This window comes from Tachypleus tridentatus, chromosome 9 (genome assembly GCF_004210375.1).
Source record: "Tachypleus tridentatus isolate NWPU-2018 chromosome 9, ASM421037v1, whole genome shotgun sequence".
Classification (NCBI taxonomy): domain Eukaryota; kingdom Metazoa; phylum Arthropoda; class Merostomata; order Xiphosura; family Limulidae; genus Tachypleus; species Tachypleus tridentatus.
The window spans coordinates 86,189,534-86,210,846 of record NC_134833.1 but is presented as its reverse complement, the minus strand read 5'-3'; the positions used below and the strand labels follow the sequence as shown (position 1 = coordinate 86,210,846).

General features: G+C 30.4%; 1 protein-coding gene across 1 annotated transcript in view; it reads right to left on the bottom strand.

Moving 5' to 3' along the window:
- Positions 1-21,313, bottom strand: part of LOC143227417 (uncharacterized) — a 108,645-nt gene that overhangs the window by 16,942 nt on the left and 70,390 nt on the right. Inside the window, exons 28-38 of the mRNA XM_076458870.1 lie at positions 20,284-20,480; positions 15,531-15,736; positions 11,441-11,633; positions 10,649-10,810; positions 9,848-9,995; positions 8,410-8,585; positions 5,924-6,003; positions 4,322-4,588; positions 3,817-4,092; positions 1,543-1,646; positions 304-380 (exon numbers count right to left, since the gene is read on the bottom strand). Coding sequence (XP_076314985.1) covers positions 304-380; positions 1,543-1,646; positions 3,817-4,092; positions 4,322-4,588; positions 5,924-6,003; positions 8,410-8,585; positions 9,848-9,995; positions 10,649-10,810; positions 11,441-11,633; positions 15,531-15,736; positions 20,284-20,480 — 1,886 coding nt within the window. The remainder of the gene's footprint in view (positions 1-303; positions 381-1,542; positions 1,647-3,816; positions 4,093-4,321; positions 4,589-5,923; positions 6,004-8,409; positions 8,586-9,847; positions 9,996-10,648; positions 10,811-11,440; positions 11,634-15,530; positions 15,737-20,283; positions 20,481-21,313) is intronic.

The window sequence follows — 21,313 nt, the reverse complement described above, 5'->3', positions numbered from 1 at the left end:
TTATGTACTGTAAAACTTAGAGGTAACTAAAATGTTGTGTATATGAGATTTTAAAGCAAGACTAATTAAAAGGTCTTCTTCTAAAACGGAATGAGCCACCAAAATTATTGGATATGCTGTTGTAATCACATTCATATGGATTTGTTGTGTGTCTTAACTGAAAATAAGTTTAGGCTTTAACGAGTCGTAATCACCTTAAATAAACTCGTCGTTGCTTACATATCATGAACAATCACTTTTTTTCAATATGAGTATACATCCACTATTATGTTTATTAAATGCTTGTTTAGGAATCCTACGTACCTAGTGATAACTTCTTTAATACATGCGAGATTTTTTCTACGTTAGTGGAGTCACGTTTTTCAGACCTTTTAAAAACCCTGGAAAAAGGAACATAAATGTTATATAAATAAAATGTATAAAAATACACTGCAACTGTTGGTGTTAAATGTGATCATAAATTTACTATTCTATGAAAATCTAAAAAAAAAGCTTAAACATGAATATATAATAACAAAGACTATAACGTTTTATTGAATTATTGTGGTAATTTTTTCACAATTAACGGAAATAACGGAAATGTAAAAAGAATTAAAATGTGTTTTACTGGTATTATTTACGATGCTTATTAACTTTGAAAACATTATTAGCCATTTCGGTAGTTGTCCAACGATATGATTAAGAGGATTGTTGGTTTACAAAAATTATAAAATGTTCTCTGGTTACTTTCGAACTTCCGCAGTCAATGATAATTTTTAAGGCTTATAACACCAAAACATGGGTTTCAATAACCGAGGTATGTTATTTTCACTTCAGAATATAAATAAAATGTTTTCATAAGTTTCTACATGTTTAGAAAAATTGAACCCACAAGAATTGAAACTAAAACACATTTCCTTATGCAAATTTCAGAAGAGAAAACAGCAATTCTGTATTCTAAGTAATTTGTAAACCCTGCAAATGACTTGGGGCATTATTTAAGGAAGACTAGCACGCTAATGACGCTACTGTATTATTATTATTAATATTACTAAAAATGTGTTGTTATCCAAAGTAAAGAAAGAAAGAAAAGGTTTTGAATTATTGTTCGGTTAAGAACAATCATTTGTGATTAAAATAGATTTTAAAATATTTAAAGCGATATGTTAGCTCTGATACCTTCAGTAATCAGACCCGACATGGCCAGGTGGAATAAGATACTCGACTCGTAATCTGAGGGGCGCGGGTTCGAATCCTCGTCGCTCCAAACATGGTCGCTCTCTCAGCAGTGGGGGCGTTATAATGTGCGGTCAATCTTACTATTCGTTGGTAAAAGAGTTGGCGGCGAGTGGTGACGACTAGCTGCCTTCCCTCTAGTCTTACACTGCTAAATCAGGGAAGACTAGCGCAGATAGCTCTCGTGTAGCTTTGCGCGAAATTCAAAAAACAAACAAACCTTCAGTAATATTGGAGAAACAGTGCTCTTTTTTATTTTGGTGCTAATAAACGTTATAATCAGCAAAAATACTTAAAAATAAAGGATTTTTAAAAAGTAATACTTGCCCTATGTATTTTTTTATGTAACAGTTGCATTCAAAATTTTGCTGAACAAATTTAACATTCAGGCATGGTACTGCTTCCCAGATATTTTTGTTCCAGGTCACACACTAAGGGAAAGTAAATAATGTCATGTTAAATATATTAAAAGAATTGCACATTACGTATTTATGTTGTAGTTTCTACTACAAGAGATCTAAAATTTTTCATTAATAATACAAATTATTAATATATGCTTTTGGATTATGTGTTAAAGGCAAAATCTTTTACAATCATTCTGCACGTAGAAACCTCTCTGATACCGTGCCTTCAACTGTTAATTGTACATAATATAATTTTACATTGTAAAAAAAAATAGGTTTTGGAGACCACAACACTTCATCCAAAAATAAGAACAACAACACAACGCTGAAAAGTACATAAACCGTTTTATGAAAAATATATTTGTATAAATACGTATAAACTCAGTTTTAACACCACGAGGTTTTGTATTTCTTGTATAGCTAGGAATTTGGATTTTCAGCATGAACGAAAATAGGGTTAAATGAACATGTCAGCGGTATTTAACTTAGTTTCTGATGTAACTGTTTCTAATTTTAATATATTAACTAAAAGGACCCACCGTTACAAGGAATTTGTATGGCATTTTACAGTGCACATACATATGTATAGACAGAGCGTATTTAATGTTGAACAATCTCTCCTGCTAGATATTCTAAGCCAGGTCTACTGATTATTACACTTAACGCAGTTGTGGTTCACATAAAACAGTGTGACAAGTTTATGAAATGTTTGATATCATAATCTCTTGACGAAAGTTTCAGAATGTCTTTAATGCTCACTTGAAGCGATTCATAGATACTAATTCAGTGATAAATGCTTCAAAACTTTAATATATCTTATTTATTTCATACATCAAATAAATAAAATTTAACATCACATATTTAATACTGAATGTTGTATTTTCGTTAATTAATGAATATAGGTTTTTGTTTACTATTACCATATTTTATGTTGTTGTTTATGATAAAGTAAAGATTACTTTCGTGTGAATCCGTTTTAATGAAAATTATGAGAGTGTCATCAGTCATTCTGCAATTAAGATTATGTCTATAGTATGTATGTCAATGGCAAGTTTCAATTTATCGTGCTTGCATAGTTTCAACCACATTTCATAGCATAAAGAAGACCTCTCACTGAAAATTTTCAAATTTAAGCCAGAAAGGAAGAATTTCTTCAGAAATAAATCTAAAACATTTGTGAAAAAATGCGGAGGCGGGGAGCATTGAGAAAAGCTTTCTCTCTCGGTGTTATATACAGTTTGAACGTTGGTAATCACGATTTCTTTGGATTCTTATCTTTGGAATATTTCAGAATTTCAGTGACAGTGGCACCTATCCATTTACTTATTCTACTAATGTAGTGTAACCTTGCTGTTTCTCGACTTTTTTATTCTCTTCAACTGTGTGGAAAGGTTGTATGTAATTGTTATAGTTTGAAGTTCTTTCTTTCTCATTATGTTTTCTGGGAAACTCAGTTGTCTTTCTCTGATGGTTATGATTAGCTTCCTCTGTGTTTCTGCTCTTTTCAATAATTCCTCATTCGATATATTGTTTGCCAGTGGAACCTGTAGCAAAAAAATCACATTTCTGTTGCTTCAAGTCGCTTTTCCAACACTCACTGCTATATGTAATGATGGAGTACCATAACATATATAAAAACGTAAATCTAATAATCAGAATAATTTCTAATGAAAGATAACGTAAATGAAGTTAACTTTCAAAAAGAATAGAGAGAGAGAGAGAGATCAAAAGAAATAATTAAACAAAAAATAAAACTATGTAGAAATGAGTAATATTTAATAATGCTGCCTATATTTTAGCAAAACGTAGACAAAAATGAAAAATACATTATGCTAAAAATAAATCGACAATGGAATTTAGCAGGTTCTAATATGCACAAAAAAGCCTTTTAAAACTGACATGTCTCTGTGAGGTGGGTATGGCAAGACGATAATGAAATAATTCAACAGAACTCTAGAACTATTGGTTTTTGATGGGTCTACCCTTTCAATTAGTTTTTACTTTTAACTCTTGTTTGTTTCAAGTTAATTATAAAGTTACCAAAGAGGATACTTGTGCTATGCCCCCGATGGATATCGAAACCCGGTTTCCGGCATCGTAAATCTGCAGACTTCAATATGTGAGTATCATACAATTTTAAAAATGAATAGGTTGACATGAGTAGTATACTGCTTTGTTCTGAAAACTTGAAACTAACCTGTATTTCATCCACTTCTTCTATACTAGTCAGATTTGGGAAAGATATTGTAACACTTTTATTCTTGAGTTCGCTTTCTAAAGCATTGTCAAAAGTCCACATCTTGAGGTGTACAATATGACTCAGCGGTTGTCCAAGAGATGCCTTTCTTAAGTCACTTATTTTCAGAAAAGAAGAAGGTGAATGGATACATATAAAAGCGTTGAAACTGTAAAGACGACATATCTCTTCATTTTTGCATAGCCAGGAATATATGTCACTTCTTAATCCACTCTTCTGAAATATCAAAGCTACGAACTTAATTCAATGGGGAATGTTTAGAAAAAAAAGCTAATGAGAATGATTTTTGTTAACAGAATGTTTCATGATACATTGCTTTAAATTATAATCCAGATTTAACACACAAAAAAGATTAACAGTTCCGAAGGAATAATATCTGCCATTTTAAATAAAAAATATTTTTTAATTTTATATTCTTACTTCATTTTCTTATAAAAGAGCTTACCACATAATAATATTTTCTGTTTTTAAAGATGATAATATTGAAAAGTTCATTGTTCAAGGTTGAGGTATAAATCTGAGTGGCATAAATTACTGTGTTTCCAGAGGTTGTTGACAGATCTATTGGAGAAGAGTAGTCATTCTCCACGCTGGTCAGCATTAAGGTGAAAAGTTCTTCACTGCTGTCTCGTTGGCTCGTCAGACGGTTATATCTTTCGTATGACGTTATTTCTTTCTTCAGCAACTCATAAGCCGTTAGCAGAATTTTTATCTGCAATTGTTAAAGGTATTTGCACAATAATAATATATCAATTCTCTTACAGTTTGAGATAAATCAGCTCATTGAAATCAATAAAACGTTTTTTTTTTGTTAATAATGTCAAAGGGCTATTACATTCCAAGTCAAATATTTTTTATGTCTTCTGTGCTTGTTTTTCTCAGTAATAAGATAAATACTTTAACAGATTTTACATAAAAAGGTTGAATCATGGTTCATATATCTGGATTGTCATTCTGACTGAAAACAAATAAACATGGACAACGTTTCTTACCTTAAACTTATCAAATTAAAGTTCTGAAAAGTCGTCTACATTTAACTCTATTTCTATATATTTTCTCTCAATCATCGAAACGTCTGATGAATACACGAAGTGTATAAAACTACTCTTTATATGAAGGACATGAATTCACCGCTCGTAATTAATTACCCGAATACTTTTAATCATTATATCAGTAGGATTTAAGTACACCTGTGTGCTAGTACGACGACAATACTCTTAATAACAGACCGTTGAAACAGGTGTTTAATTTATTTAACACAAAAACATTAAAATGGAAGGATGCAATCCTAACGATTTTAAAAGAAATCCAGGCCAATTGTGGGTGTAAATATACAAAAAGTGAACTAAATAAAAAAGTCTATCATGAAAAATTACATTTCATTAAATGAAATATACAAAAGGTGAATTAAATAAAGAAGTCTATCACGAAATATTACATTTCGTTAAATTAAATGCCCCCGATGGGTCAGGAGAAAAATAGAAGGTATATTACGATAAACATCAGAAGTCAATCTGTCTAAGAGGAAATAACTCAAATGCCCAATTATGTTTTCTATCTATAACAATTAAAAGAGATTAAAAAATCCAAAACAATAAATTTTAATATAAATGCATAGTAAATAATTAACAAATTATTAGTAATAGATATAGTCTGAAAAATGTTTCAACTGCTATAACGAATTGGTTTCCATTAAAAAATGTTCTTTTTCCTTGTGGTAAAGCAATAAGCCTCAAGGAATGTAATGTTACAAATCGGGTTTCCATTCCTCCTTGTTGGTGCAACAAGGGTAGCTCATTGCGAAACTTTTCATAAATGAACAATCAAACGAAAAACAACCCTTTACAAAACTAAACTATTTTAGCATGATACAAATTGCACATTATTTAAAATAATGCAGTCGTTTTTTTACTTCCATGGTATTAAAAATTCGTATAATGGATTTATTTTATTTTTTTAATATTTACAAGGAGGGAGAAATAAGTTCTGTGAATTCGCATATTTAAAAAAGAAATTTATTTTACAAAGGTCAAATACAGAGGCTTACTTCTTCTTCTGATAAAGAGTAACAGTCAGCAACACCTGGACGAATTAAGAGGCTGGTACCCGCCGATATCTGCCAGAAATCTATGAGAGAAAAAGAACATTTAGTCTGTTTATATAATATTAAATTGCGGAGTAAATATATTGAAGACTACGTGATACGCGAGTTTTTCTTAAATCGATCGACAGGGAAATAATTCAGTGTGACAGAAAAAGCTAAAATATACATAACCATCAAGTTGGTTTTAAGCTATTTTTACAATGGCTTTTTTTTAAGTTTTTATCATATATGACTTTTTCTAACTCAATTGTTTCTGTCAAAGATCCTGGGTCAATTCCGACTAGCCTGTATTTATTTGTTGTATAATAAATTTGCATTATTATCTTTTAACTTTATTCATATAATCTATTCAATAAATTAAGTAACTATCAATATTAGTATTTTAATTTAAACTGGATCGACAATATTATTTCTCAAAGAATCAGTTCTTTTCAGTGTTTGTGAAACAAATGCCTGAAACTACTTTAAAATTATGTAACTGTACTAAGAAAATCAAACTGTGGCTAATGTAAATATATTAGTAAGAATGCCAATATTTTTGAAGTCATTTTTTTCTTTCTTACTTATCGCTCAAAACTAGTCATAATTTTATACTATTACTAAAGTATTCATTTTCAAATCATTAGTTACTAACTAAAATATTAACTTTTGGAAAACAAATCCATGTTTTAAACTGTTAATAACAAAATTTTATAAACATAATGATTAAGTTTTCTATATGAAAAACTGCACATTTAGAAATAAAGTTCACAAAGTTTGTAGAGTTCGGTAATTTGCTAGTAAAAAATTCTCGGAATAAGCATACTAAATATCTTATTGTGGTACTTTATAAACGTATGTTATTGTGAAAAGAAAACTTTGTTTAAAGAAGTTTCATCGAAGTAGCTGAACAAGTATTCTTGTTATGAGAATATGTGTATATGTTTGTTTGTTGTTAAGCGTCAAGTTGCAGAAAATCCTATCTATGCTGTAACCATCACAAGTATGGAAAGTTTGTTTTAAGCGTAATTATACTTACCTCTGTGCCACTGGCAGACAATAATGAAAATAAGTATCATATGTCTATAAATACTGTTTTTTTACAGGACAATGTGTTTATTACAAAAGATGTCATTACATTATTAAAACTAAATCCTTAATTTCAATATTCTATACCCTTATTCCACAATAAATGAATGTTTTATAGATAATTTGAATACGTATTACATCCTTTCTCTTCTCACCAAGTTTTCCTTAATATTTAACTTACTACAACAAAAACTAGTTTGTCAATGTATTGAGAAAGATAGTATCTCAGATTGTTTATTATTTTCTATGAAAAAATACAAGCTGAATTAAGTAATAATAATACACGAAAAAACGTTTGTTATGAAATAGGAACGACTAACATATCGTTTGGAATAATGTAATTTATTAATTAATTCCTAACAGATTGCCAATGTTTAAATTACAAGATAAATATTAAAGTATATCAGCGAAGAAGGTACGGTTGTAATAACAGCAATATAGTTGTAATTTCTTAACGTAATTCAATATAAGAAAAAAGAAGCTAAGTCATTAGATGAAGTTAAATTAAATAATTCTTCAGTGGGTCAACTGTAAGATTCCAGACGTATGGGACTGGTTTCTTGCGGTGGACAAATGGTAATAAATTAATTCAAGTAAAAGCAAAAATTGCTTGTTGGTGAATATGATCTTAATTTTGAATAGAAAAGTATTCACATTTAAAATACAAAGAGTAAGATAACGTAAAAATAAACAGTCTCAGTCCTATTTCTTTCTACTGCACCCTATTGGTAAGATAAATATTTATAATCTAAAAATTGAATAGAGCACAAATATCCCATTGTGTTGCTTTGTGCTTAATTATAAAAAGCAAAGAAAATGTTTTCACTGTACCTTTATGAATTAGATTATTTTTTCTATATTTTAAAGACAATTAAAATTTAATTCAAGTAATATGTTTATAAAATTAAATATATATATTTCACACTTTCATTTCAAAAGATATATTATTTATAAACTAATATTTCTAATTTCTATTTATAATTTCAGTAAAAAAACCATTCAACTCAAAACTGTGTTTATCTTCTTTAAGTTGAGGTCATCTACAAGAAAAATAGACATACATTTGTGTGTGTCACTTAAGTACTTGACCAACTTAATACTGTGCATTCTAAGTTTCCACCAAGTAATAAAAAATATGTAATCATTACAAATGTCCTACTGAAGAAGCAATACATGGAATACTTATAAAGCTCTAAAGAAGGTAATAATTAAAATCAAAACTTTAAACTTACTTTACTGAGCACAATACCTTTATTTACGTACTTTATGGATACGTTTCCAGAAGCAATGTTTGAAGGAATAACGAAAAAATCTTTAACACTTTATACAAAAGTTTTTCACCAAAAATATCTCACTCTTACCTGAAAATGGTGACATTCTACGACACCGTTTGTCTTTTAATAACTCAATCATTACAAGAACTAGTCGATGTAAAGCAGTCTTTATTCTATCTGACATAGCTTCCCTCAAAAATATATTCATTACGTCTCTCACAACATCAAATGCTTCATTTACAAGATACGGTACTCTGAAAAGACTACAAAATATAGAGAAAATATTCCAACTATCAAGTTAATAAATACCTAAGACGAACTTGCATCTACAATTTCTCTTTGCTACTAAAAGTGTTATAAGCGAATAAATACGTTTAGAAGTATTTTATACATAATAATTTTTTTTTCTTATTTAATGAAATATAACATTCTACAACAGGTAAATGAACCAAGAATATTATAGTTTAAAATCATTTATATTTTTACTTGAAATATGTTGAACAAATAAAATAAAGAAGAAACAAATAAAATAATTAAGAGTCACTACGAACCAATATTAAATTGTACGATTCAGCATTTTTTAGTAAATCGCTACTGGCAGGTGCAAGTATAATAATATATAATCCAAAAAGTAAGTTGATTTCTTTGTGGCCTGTTGTGTAGAAAGCTACACAGTAAGTTATCTGTGTTCTGTTTCCCGCATATATCAAAATTTGTTTTCTATGTTTTAGGACGTAGACATTGACTGCTGAACCACAAGGGGCCTAAATAACAATAGAAAGACATACCAGTACGAAATAACTGATTTACAGAATGCCGCAAGATTTATTATCCACGTCATTTTCTTGATATTTAATCTGCTCAAATTGCTACCTTAAGTAAACGAGATCAAAACCAATCGCCGAAAAGTAGCCTGTTATTTATTAGACATAAATTAATCTTGACAAAGAATACTTTTGCTCATCTTAATCTTACACCATTGTTACAGATCAAATCATAAGTCATTGGTAAATCATTTGTTGCTTTTTTACCACAACGGTTTTCTTTTCGATTTATTGTCAGGATTGGTGTTTGCAACAATCAGTAGAATAAGACACCAAGGTAATCAAGTTGATGAGTATCAGTTTAGCTCAAATTCATTTTGCATATGTCAAAACTCTTTCTTTCTTCTGAGAAGAAAGGACATATTTACAACGTTATAGTTTTGAAAACAGAGTCTTTGTTTTGGAAATTTCATATTGTAACTTATCACCAAGTTAATTATATTTAATTGTGAGAAAGAAAAACAATCAAGAGACACAATCATCCGCCAACTTCGATTCCGGAAATGGTTAGAAAAATTAGCATCGATGAGATATTCTAACGAATCTTAAAGATAAGAAAATTAAGATACTTTAACGCTCTTACAATGAATTAGGTAACTTAATATTAATATGGTTTTGTTAAACGTTCCACATCTATTTTATAGGAAAAAATGATAATCTTCAACATTAAAGGAAAGATTAATGTTTTTAAGAACATTTACCTTCTGCTGTAAAATTCAAGAATAATTATAGTCGCTTTAGAACATAAGTTCGTTTGCCGTTTTAACAAATCCAAACTGGAAAGATCCTGTCTCCATTCAAACGTCTTCATAATAACGCTTGCCAGGGCCAAACTACGTTGGAAGTTACCTGTTTATGGGCATGTATATAAAACATAAATATTATTCATACCTGCTAATTTAAGAGTACCAATATAATTTTAGTGGTATTCTTAAGAGAAAGACAATGAAAATGAAATAATGAAGGACACTGTTGCACAAGAAACCTTTCAAGGTTGTAGAAGTTCAATTGTGGTTTAGGTTGATTACCAAATAATACCTTTTCCGGTCATTTGGTTCAAAGCAATTGATAAAACAATGTGTCCCTCAATCCGTTCAATATCCAAATTAAGGGAATTCTATGCTTGGATTCTTAGGTTTATTTAGCCCGTCAACTTAAACCATGTTAGCATGAAATGCCGTTCATGTTGATAAATGTTATTGTTTTACTATAAAATGTCTTGTTATTTGTAAACATACGTAGCGAATACTGATAGGATTTTTTTTTCTTTTTATGATTTTCTCGGCATTGATATATTGTAAATATTTTATGAACGTTGTGTCCAATGCCGATGAAAAATGTCAATAAAATTACTTAAACTGTAATGGAAAGCTAGAGCAGTTCCTGCTAATTTCATAAATTTATAATAAAACTATATAATAACAATATTTCTATTAACACTGAGTCTCAGTTTGATCTTTAAAACACACAAAACAAAGAAACAGGATATAGATAATACTCACGTTTGTTAATTTCTTTTTGAAGTTCATTTGCTACATCTGTTATCCCACTGTTGGTGTCATTGTATAGACACTGAACGGTCACTGAAGTTGATGAGCCAGTACAAATTTTATTCCAATTGCATACATAAACAGAGACGAGCAGCATTTCTTTCATATTTCGTCCTGTTTTAAAATGAGACACATTTATAACCATATAGTGAGTTATATAACAAAATGATCTATAGGACTACATACATTCGCTACAACGTTATGCTAAATTGTAAGGCGTGAATTGCTTGTTGATTAAACGATTTGTGAGGCAAATTGTGAACAAACATTTATGGTTAAGCTCGCAATCAGAACGAAATTTAATTTGTGGAAAAACTATATTCACTTTCTACAGCTTAATTACCTTCAAAAAAGAAAAATATCTACATTTTTCTAGACTACAAATATAATTGTCTGGGACATTTAAAAACTGCGAATTTCAAAAGACTGTTTAAGAGAATTTCTATATTACACAGGTGGTTAGAACTTTTCACTTCTATTTTGAGAGCCGCGGGTTTGATTCCCCATCACATCAAACATGCTCACGCTTTCAGCCATGGGGCATTATAAGTTGTGGTCAATCCAAATATTCGTTGTGTAGCCAAGAGTTAGCAATGGGTGGTGATGACTAGCTGCCTTCCTTGTAATCTTACACTCGTAAATTAGGAACGGCTAGCGTAGATAGCTCTCATATAGCTTCACGCGAAATTCAAAACAAACATAAACTGCCTCTCTAATACACAAAGCAAATAAAACAAAATTTACCACAGGGCATTCTCACGTTATTTAAACGTGGAATGTGGCCTCTCACGGTTGCTATGGTTATCTCTTCAAGAGTGTGTTGAAACTGGTAGACAAATCTGTAATTGAGTGGATGGTTGTCAGCTTGCGTGAACCAGCCTTCAGTAGCATCCAATGTAAATGGTGTAACGAAAGCAAGACCAGATTTTGGTGAAACCTGTGTAATACCGAAAATTCATTATTTATCAAAATATAGAGCGTTCAACATAAAGTAAAATAAGTGCGCAATAAACCAGTAAGAACTGAGTGTTATATCATCATAAATATATTCTGATGAAAAAAGAAGTAAAAGAAAAGATATTTAAGAACATTAATTTATTTCATGCTTTGGAGTCACTGAAATACGGACCTATTTAAAATATATATTTATTACTTTTTTAACACAAATATAATTTTATACCAATTCTATTAAAATTTTAGTACTTTATTATATTCTTTTATAAATATCTAAACTACTCAGGTAGTTATAAAATCCACTTGTAAAACAAATGTTAAAAAATATCTTAACAAAGATAAAAATCAAATATATACAATATCAATCAAAATTTTTTAACATTGGATCATGTGTTTATTATTTTCATTGTTACATGTATTTTTTATAAATAGTGTGTAAAGGTTTTTGTTAACTTATAAATGTAACTGATTTACTGTTATATGTTTATTTTAATACCTACACTCATATCAGTATAGTTTTCTGTTTTTGAATGTGATGTATATTTTTGAATTGCCTTAATCCCTCTTTTTCTCGAAATTTGCAAAAGACTCGAGATTAGGAATTAATAGTATTTATCCTAACGAAACGATAGTGAATTTTCGAACATTGTGGAAACTTCGAGAAACTTGCCTGATTCGTATAAACATCCGAGAAGCAGTAATAGAAGATCATTATTATTATTTGTCAGCTGCAATCGGTGTATTATAGGCCGCGGAAGCTATAATTGTTATTAACACTTATTAATGTGAAAACTGCAGAATTTGACCAGGAATGCTATATATTCAAATATTACGAACCATTTAACTTCAGTGAATTAACCAAAGACGTTAATATTTCGAAGAGGACATTAAATATATTCTTCGGTAAAAAGCCAGCGTTGTGAGGCCAGTCTAGCTAACTAGCTTAAGAAAAGTGTAACAATATCAACTCGGAATTAATTTTCCCGTCATGGATATAACACCGGATATAAAAATCAGTATTAATGTTAGTTTGTTCAACTGTTGTACATAAACAATAATTTTTAGTAACTATTAACAATAACCGTTATTATAAATTGTATTGATTTTTGTTTGTATAATAAAATATATTTATGTTAAAAAAGAAAATTATGTGTATCAAACTTGTTGGTAAATAACATAAATCTGATACATATTAACATTTAAGAAATAATTAGATAATTCAAATTTCCATTTATTTAAAATAGTAATACATAACGTACGTAACATTTTAACTAGGAAACTCGTCCAAGAATAAAGTATCATACCTAACATTAGGTCATTTTAGTTCTGTATAAATACCCAGCCCGGCATGACCAGGTGGTTAAGGTGCTCAACTCGTAATCTGAAGGTCGCGGATTTGAATCTCCATCACACCAAACATGATCCTTCTTTCAGCCGTGGTAAGGACTAGCTGCCTTCCCTCTAGTCTTACACTGCTAAATTAGGGACGGCTAGCGCAGATAGCCCTCACATTGTTTTGCACGAAATTAAAGAAACACAAACAAAACAAAAATACAGAAGTATTATTCAAAAGAAACCAATACAACGAATTACTGTAAACAGCGGAACTCCCACAAATAAGTCTATTTTGCTTACTCCATTACATGTTCATTCACATTTACAATTTATAAAGAAGGCTCTGTGTGTGTTTGTGTTTTTTATAGTAAAGCCACATAGGGCTATTTGCTATGTTCAACGAGGGAAATCGAAACGGGTATAGATGACAACATTATTAGTTGTGTAAAATTTAATACTATAGAAATGTTACGTGGGTGCTTTGTTAATTTTATTACGTATCAGAAATTATGTTTTGGAATCATATTGTTCAATGTTATTGAGGATCAAAGCACTGATTGTATATCTGCATTTACAATGCAGCTGAAAATGTTGTGTACATAGCAAGATAGATGATAAACTATATATTTCAATATTTTTGAGAATGTTCAAAATACATGTATTCACACGAAAAAAAATACAATTACAATTCCAGAGATTTTCACATAGCAGGTAAAAAACAGATCAATTACTTTTGTGGGGAACAAACTACAATTTTAAGCTCATTGAAATGTACACAATAAGGTTCACACGTATAAGTAAAGAAATATAAATTCTTAAATATCTCAGATTTGATTTTTTGATGTAATTCATTTCATATTTCATTAGTCATGTATCACATTTAACTCATACTCAAACAGCTTTCCAGAAGCTGAACTTTTGAGTTGATTATTTATTTTCATTTTATGTTTAACTTCATTACAAATTCACTATCACTTGTGTGGTTATCATCAGATAACTATCGTATATTGTGTGAACTACTCGAACATTGTGTTCTAAATTGTAGATGCAAATACATTTCGTGATGATGCAATACTGTCTAATTATTCTGTCAGAAACTATATAACTGACTGCTGCATCAACTTTTTTTCAGCTATAAAGGTTTTTACTTGGAGTCAGTTTTGAAGCTTGTCTTCTACAACACATGTGTGATGCTACCATGGCCAAGTATTGCGAGTAAACTCTACGGAAAAAGAAGTCATTGTTTCTTTGAATAAAGATGGACTTTCAACAAGGCAGATAGTGGAAATCCACTACAAAAAACCACGTTTCGATACACGTGATAAGCAGAGCACAGATAGGCCATTGTATAGCTTTTTGCTTAACTACAAACAAACAAACAAACAGATCTCAACCCTATAAAAACTGCTAAAAGGTAATAGATAACAAAGATAAGCATCTAGAAACTGCGGATAGCTCTAAGCTGCGTGTGACAATATGAACTCACTCCAGCCTACATTAAGTCCCTCGCCCAAGCTATGCGACATGAATGGCAAACAGTTAGAAAGGCCAGGTGGGAAACAACGAAATATTAAAACAGGGAACACACTTTGTGACTATATTTATTTTTTAAACCGACACTGATTTGACAAGCGCAAACCTTTAAGCTCTGTTCGTTGAAGAATGAATAATTAGTGATTGCGACATTTATTTTTAATTCGATTTTCAAATAGTACGAAAACACAAATCTTGAAATATATAGTCAGAGCTCAGCATGTAATAGCGCTTAGACTGTGTTATTTATTGTTTGGTGTACAATAATTTAGTAATTTGATTATGGAGAGATTACGTATTTGCAATTGTATCTCGCACTGAAACACATTCCATGGACGACTACTAAAATAGATTCTCAGCAAAGTCCGTCTGAAGTAATGATACTGGGACAAATGATCAGAAAAAAAAAGGAATAGAAGAAAAGCTTTTAATCTTAATATAACCGATATTATGGTCAATTTTCAGAAATCTTTTGTTTTTAATGAACAAAAGATCAAAACCAAGCAATGACCACAATGTACAGTATTTTCCAATGTTTCCCTGAAGATGGCTGTATATTAACAATCGAAATGAAAAACTATTTAATCGTTAGTTTTAAAAAAAGAACAGGGAGTGATTTGTAATTTTGGATTAGGTGATTTATTTTTAATGATATTCACAACGACTGATATCAAATCGCCACAACTTATCAACACTACAAAGAAAATGACTTTTTTCTTCACAAAAATTCTAGAGTTAAACGTTATATCTACTTATTCTGCTGTACTTGTACCCATTAATATCGAACAGCTATTTTGTGTCAATTATATTGATAAACATTAAAATAAAATATTAAAAACTTCTTCAAAAGTCAAAAATTTTCAAATATACATTAGACAGTATCTTTATTGGGTTGTAGACTTTCTTATTTTTTTACTAAATCACATGGGTTGGAGATGGAGTAACCCAAACATCGCTTTCCTATTTATTTACCTTAATGACTTATTTTAAAATAGAGTCTTCAGTTTCTTACCTTTAAAACTTTAGGCCAAGGACCAGTCCCATAAAGCACTTCCACACATTGATCATTGTATGATAAATCGTTCTGGCTCTTAATAGTAAAACATTTTATTTTCTTAAAGTTATTATAAATTGAAGAGGAATAATGAAGAGGCATAGATATGAAGCCAAAGAAATTGATTATTCTATAATCCTTCAACTCAGGAGTAGCAAAAGAATCTGAAAGAAAATATTGACAAAAGTAAAAACTTTTCTTTTTTCACGATGCAATGCTACAAAATAAAAAGATTAATTATAAAGAGCGTTATAGTCCTTGAAGACACATTTAGCCATATTTTTTCTGACAATATACTTGTAAAGTAGTTTCCATTTACTAAGTAAACAACTGTACGACTCTTATGCCAAAGTATTCTTCACCTCGCTGCTTAATTTCATATATCATATAATATGCAATAACAATGGTTTCCCAGCACCCCCTTTAATCGCCCTATTACTCAGAAATCCGTTGTTGCAGCATATATTTACTTAACCACTGTGTCTTTTTATGGAGCATCATCAATATCCCATTCATTCTCTATCTCTTTGGGGTATGCAGCGGTTGAATGTGAGGTATTGCTAAAATCTTTATATTGGTGAACAAATAATTGATTAATTTCTTTTTCAGAAAGTGATCATTCTTGGTTACGTTACATACTATAAGCGTGGCTTAGACTTGTGGACAATTTTGTACTAAGCTATGCATTCATACGTTCTCATATGCAACAGGATACCAATTTCTTATTTTTTACAGCAATATTTCTGGATGGTCCTTACAGCCCAAGCTGATAGATATTTATTTGTTTTCCAATGTCTTTAAGTACAAGAAAAAGGGCCCCGCTTTGGAAATTCTAACTTTTGATTTAAATGCATCTTTTGATCTACATACATGAAAATATTTGTTTTAAAAAAGAAAATTGTGTAACTGCCATAAATTTGAAGCCTGTTAACATTTTATTAACTTCTAAATATAAATTAATGTTTAATTCAATTTAAAGCTATTTGAAATCGTAATACGTAACATAATAAATTAGAGGCTTGTCTGAGATAAATTATAATACGTAACACTAGCAACACTTATTTTCTATAGCGTATTCACTTGAAGTACAAAACATACTACACAGTTAAGACTCGTAAGACCTTGCGATTGTAGAATACAGGTATAAACAAACTTTATTCTGTAATAGATATTGTTAGATGTCGCGTACGTGCTTATTTGATTGAACGTAGCTTCCAATCTTAATAAAATTTTAGATAATCGACAACAGAAACAAACTTAGTTTATAAACGATAATGTATAATTATTGTACTTCAACAGTAAGGTTAAATTGTGCCATTATCAGACAAAGGTTTGTAACGTGTCAGTTAAGAACATTTAGCTTAGAATAATTTTTCATAGTAAAGATAGTTTCACTATGATCGAGTTACTTCTACTTTTAATTTTTTATGATATGTAATAAGACGTAAACACTAGAAGAACTTTACTGATACATGAAATATCCGCTCTACGATTTCATTAAACAACAAATTATGTACTTGAATGATAACAGGATTATTTCTTTCTGGATAGTGTTGATAAAATAGTTCACAAGTTAAGATTTTGATATTTATTTCACATATTAAAAAGCTACTGGCCGTATGTTATAATTGTTCATTAATGTTTCAGACCCAATATTCATTTATGCTCTGTACAGCTATGTTAATGACTGGGATCCACTGTTTAATTTATTCAAATTTCGTTGAAAAAAAAGTGATACCTTTCTTAATTAGTTACAACTTTCTATTTTCCAAAGTCCTTGAACTGCCAAACATGAGTATTCAAATTATTCCCTTAAGTTGTTAAAGTAACGTTAATTGTCGTTGCTAGTAGGAAAGGCGTCAGAAGAATCAGGCATTTTTCATGTTTTTATAACAGAAGTTCAGCTGGCACTGTCTAAATTTACGAACAATGTTAGGAAAAGTTTGAATTTTACTGATTAGTGAGTGTAAAATGGTTTTGTTGCAAACCATTGTTGAAATACAAGTAAACATTCTTGTTTATAAACTATACAAAAAATCTTACATATTGAGCTGAAATGAACAATAGTAATATGTACATAATTTACAAAAGTTGTTTGAAAGCTAATCTACTCTTTTAATTTACTTGAAGTGTTGTTAAGTGTCTGTTATATTATTTGCATATAATAATGATAGAATGCTGGGCTATGACGAAATGTGAGTTTTATATAAGAAAATCATACAACAATAATTTGTAATTTATTATTGTTATATATTATATGATCTCTCTATAAAATATAATTGAAAAATTAATGCATCGTATGTTACTGAAACATTGTTTGAAAATCTGTGTTAAGAAAATATCACCTTTGAAATCGTCAATGAACAATAACTAGAGTTATGATTAAAGTTCCTTTTAAAATTACGACCGTCAACGCTTTAATCGGTTGTTTTATTGGTGAAAAATGTATTTGATGGCTTCGTAAACTAATAAGTTTAAATGTTACACCATAGATAAAGTAAGGTTTTAAAGGATACGGAAATAGATACAGATGATTAAAATGGTCAAAAGTTTTCTAAATTTGCCATCAGCTAGCATGTGTCAGTGATGTGTTGAAATAATGACCTACCAGCCCAGTTATTATGTCCTTAACTTTTATTGAAGAAGAAAGTTTATTTATACCTGCATTGATATGTTTCAATAGAAATCAATTAGCTAATTCATCAATACACAGTTTTGTAAAAATACTATCGCTACAATAGTAATAGTTAAAACACAGTTATTTACATAGATCTTTTAAAATTTAGCAATCAACTTATAAAGCTAAATATAAGATTTAATTAAATATAAGTATTCTTTATAGGGGGAATAGAAATTGTATTTTAATTATAAAAAATAATTTGCGATAGTTGTTTATATTTACAGAACATCAGAAAATGTAAAAGGTATGATTAAATATAGAAACAAAAACTATTGTCAGTATTTTAAATGTTTACGAAATCTTAAAAACACGATCAGCCGTCTCGTTCAGAATTTATGAAAACGAAACATTATGTATTACAAAAACATTTCAACCTAACATAAAATCTTTTAATAACACTAACCTCCTGCCTCCCGACCCCCAAGTGACACAGCGATATGTTTGCTAACCGGGTTTTGGTACTCTTGGTGGGCAAAGCACACATAGCTTACTGTGTAACTTTGTGTTTATTTATATACAAACACTATCCTCGTATAGAAACACATGTAATATACAAATAAGAACCGTAAACATAAGAGGTTTGTTTGTTTTGGAATTTCGCACAAAGCTACTCGAGGGCTATCTGTGCCAACCGTCCCTAATTAAGCAGTGTAAGACGAGAGGGAGGGCAGCTAGTCATCACCACCCACCGCCAACTCTTGGGCTACTCTTTTACCAATGAATAGTGGGATTGACCGTCACATTATAACGCCCCCACAGCTGGGAGGGCGAGCATGTTTGGCGCGATTCGGGCGCGAACCCGCGACCCTCAGTTTACGAAGCGCACGCCTTAACTCGCTAGGCCATGCCAGACCCAATTTATCAGTGTAAGACTAGGTGGAAAGCAGCTAGTCATCAACATCCACCTCCAATTCTTGGGATACTCTTTTACCAACGAGTAGTTGGATTAGCTGTCACTTTATAACGTCCCCGCGGTTGAAAGAGTGAGCATGTTTGGTGTGATAAGGATTTAAACCCGCGACCCTCGGATTACGAGTCGAGTACCATAACCATTTGGCCATGCAGGGCCTAAACATAAGAGAAAACAAGAGAAAATCTGTATGCACTTCTACAGTAGCACAGTAACACCTTCCACATGTAGAAACACTACCCGCCTCTCTAAAATATAAGTTTACCAACAAATCTACAAAAAGTAAAATGTTTTCTCAAGAACTAATTCATTGTTATCAACAATATAGAATACAAATAATAGTGTTACATGTAATTAAGTAGGAACATTTATTCTACGTTGAGACAGCCAACATTCTTATTGAACTATCTTTTTATCGAAACACTATCCGCCATTGTAAAATGTATTTAATGTTTTCTGTATAAATGGAATTGTAGACATAACGTTATGCAAATTAAATTAAATTATTAATTTTAAGACTTTAGTTGTTCCCATAAAGTTTAACACATTGCACTCTCTGATAATTATATTGTTATACCAAAGCGTCTTCATGGATGATTGAACCTCACTCATATTGCATTGTCAGTTGTATATAAGCTTAATATATCAAGATGATTTGTATATTTTGTATTAGTTATGTAATCTTAGGATGTCGGCATCTTTCCTCTATTACACATCAGTTTTGAAATCGCAGGTGGAAACATATTGCATAATTATTATGTAACCCCTTTTCTGTCATCCTTTGATCTCTACTTAATCGACGATCTCCGCCCGCTCAGGCAGCTTCTTTTGAACAATAAGACAAACGGCGCCTCTTAACCACAGATTTATATGAAATCTGGCTATATATATGTTTACTTATTGAGTCAAATTCTATTTTATTACAAATTTCTTCTTTATAAAGTTGTTTTAAGATTTGAATTTGTAACCTCGTACCTGTTTTTCCTGCATGGTTTTGTAACAAAAACGAAAGTATAACATTTCACTTGTGCCACGACAAAAAATAAGATTAGTCATAAGTGTTGTTAGCATACCTGTAGAAATAATGGTAATCCTATAATAACGACTATGAAAATATTTACCTTTGTTTCGAGTTATATCCCAAAATAAACGTCTTCTGGCGTTGGTACGAACAAAACTGTTTAGCACTGTAGTTCGGCTAGGTTTAGTAGCTCTTTGAATGACTATCTCATTATTATCTTGCTTTTCATGAAGTTTGACGATGCATGTTTTGTTGTCGTTTCGGACGTCTTTGGACACCAGCAGCGTAAAACTGTAACTAACGGGAAAGAAACGGCTCTTTTTTTTGCAATAATTGATCCATTCTCCGTACAGCGAATTTATTAAATAGTCTAAATATATATATATATAATCGGTCATTAAATTTTATACGTACGACAGAATTCCAACATAATGGAATCTTTACTTGATAAAGTATACATGTGATATTCAATGTTTTACTGTAACTGTATAAATAAATTGTCCTAAAACCTATTAAACAGGAGTAATCAATCTCGATCATCTAGAATTCAAAGAAACTGTATTGTATGCTTTTACAATATCCCAATCTATAAACTTTTTTCGTAGTTTAGATAACTTGGTGTCAGATTTGGTTTTTTGTTTGGATTTCGCGTAAAGTTGTACGGTGGCTATGTGTGCTCACTTTCTCTAATTTTGAATTTATAGAACTAGCATAGAATTAATAGAGAGAATATTCATCAACAGTGTTAACTAACAGCCAACTCTTGGTCTACTCTTTATGAACGACACATTATAACGTCCTTTGATTCAAAGGCAGGCATATTCGGCGACGAGTTTCGACCTCGCAACCCTAATTTACGAGTTAGATAAAATAAGATCCGAGTTCAGAAAATATCTATTTTTTTTTATATTTAAATGTTTTGTATCGTCAATAGTTTTTTTCTCTTCTAAACATAAAATAATATTTGATATGTTAATTTATTTATCCTTTTAATAATTTATTTAATAATAAAATCTCTTTTATCCCTTTCAGTAATTTGTTATAAGCAGAAACAAAATTGCCGTTTATTCAAAGTTTCGGACATTTATAATATTTATTATGTTTCCTTACCACACATTAACAAATTCGTG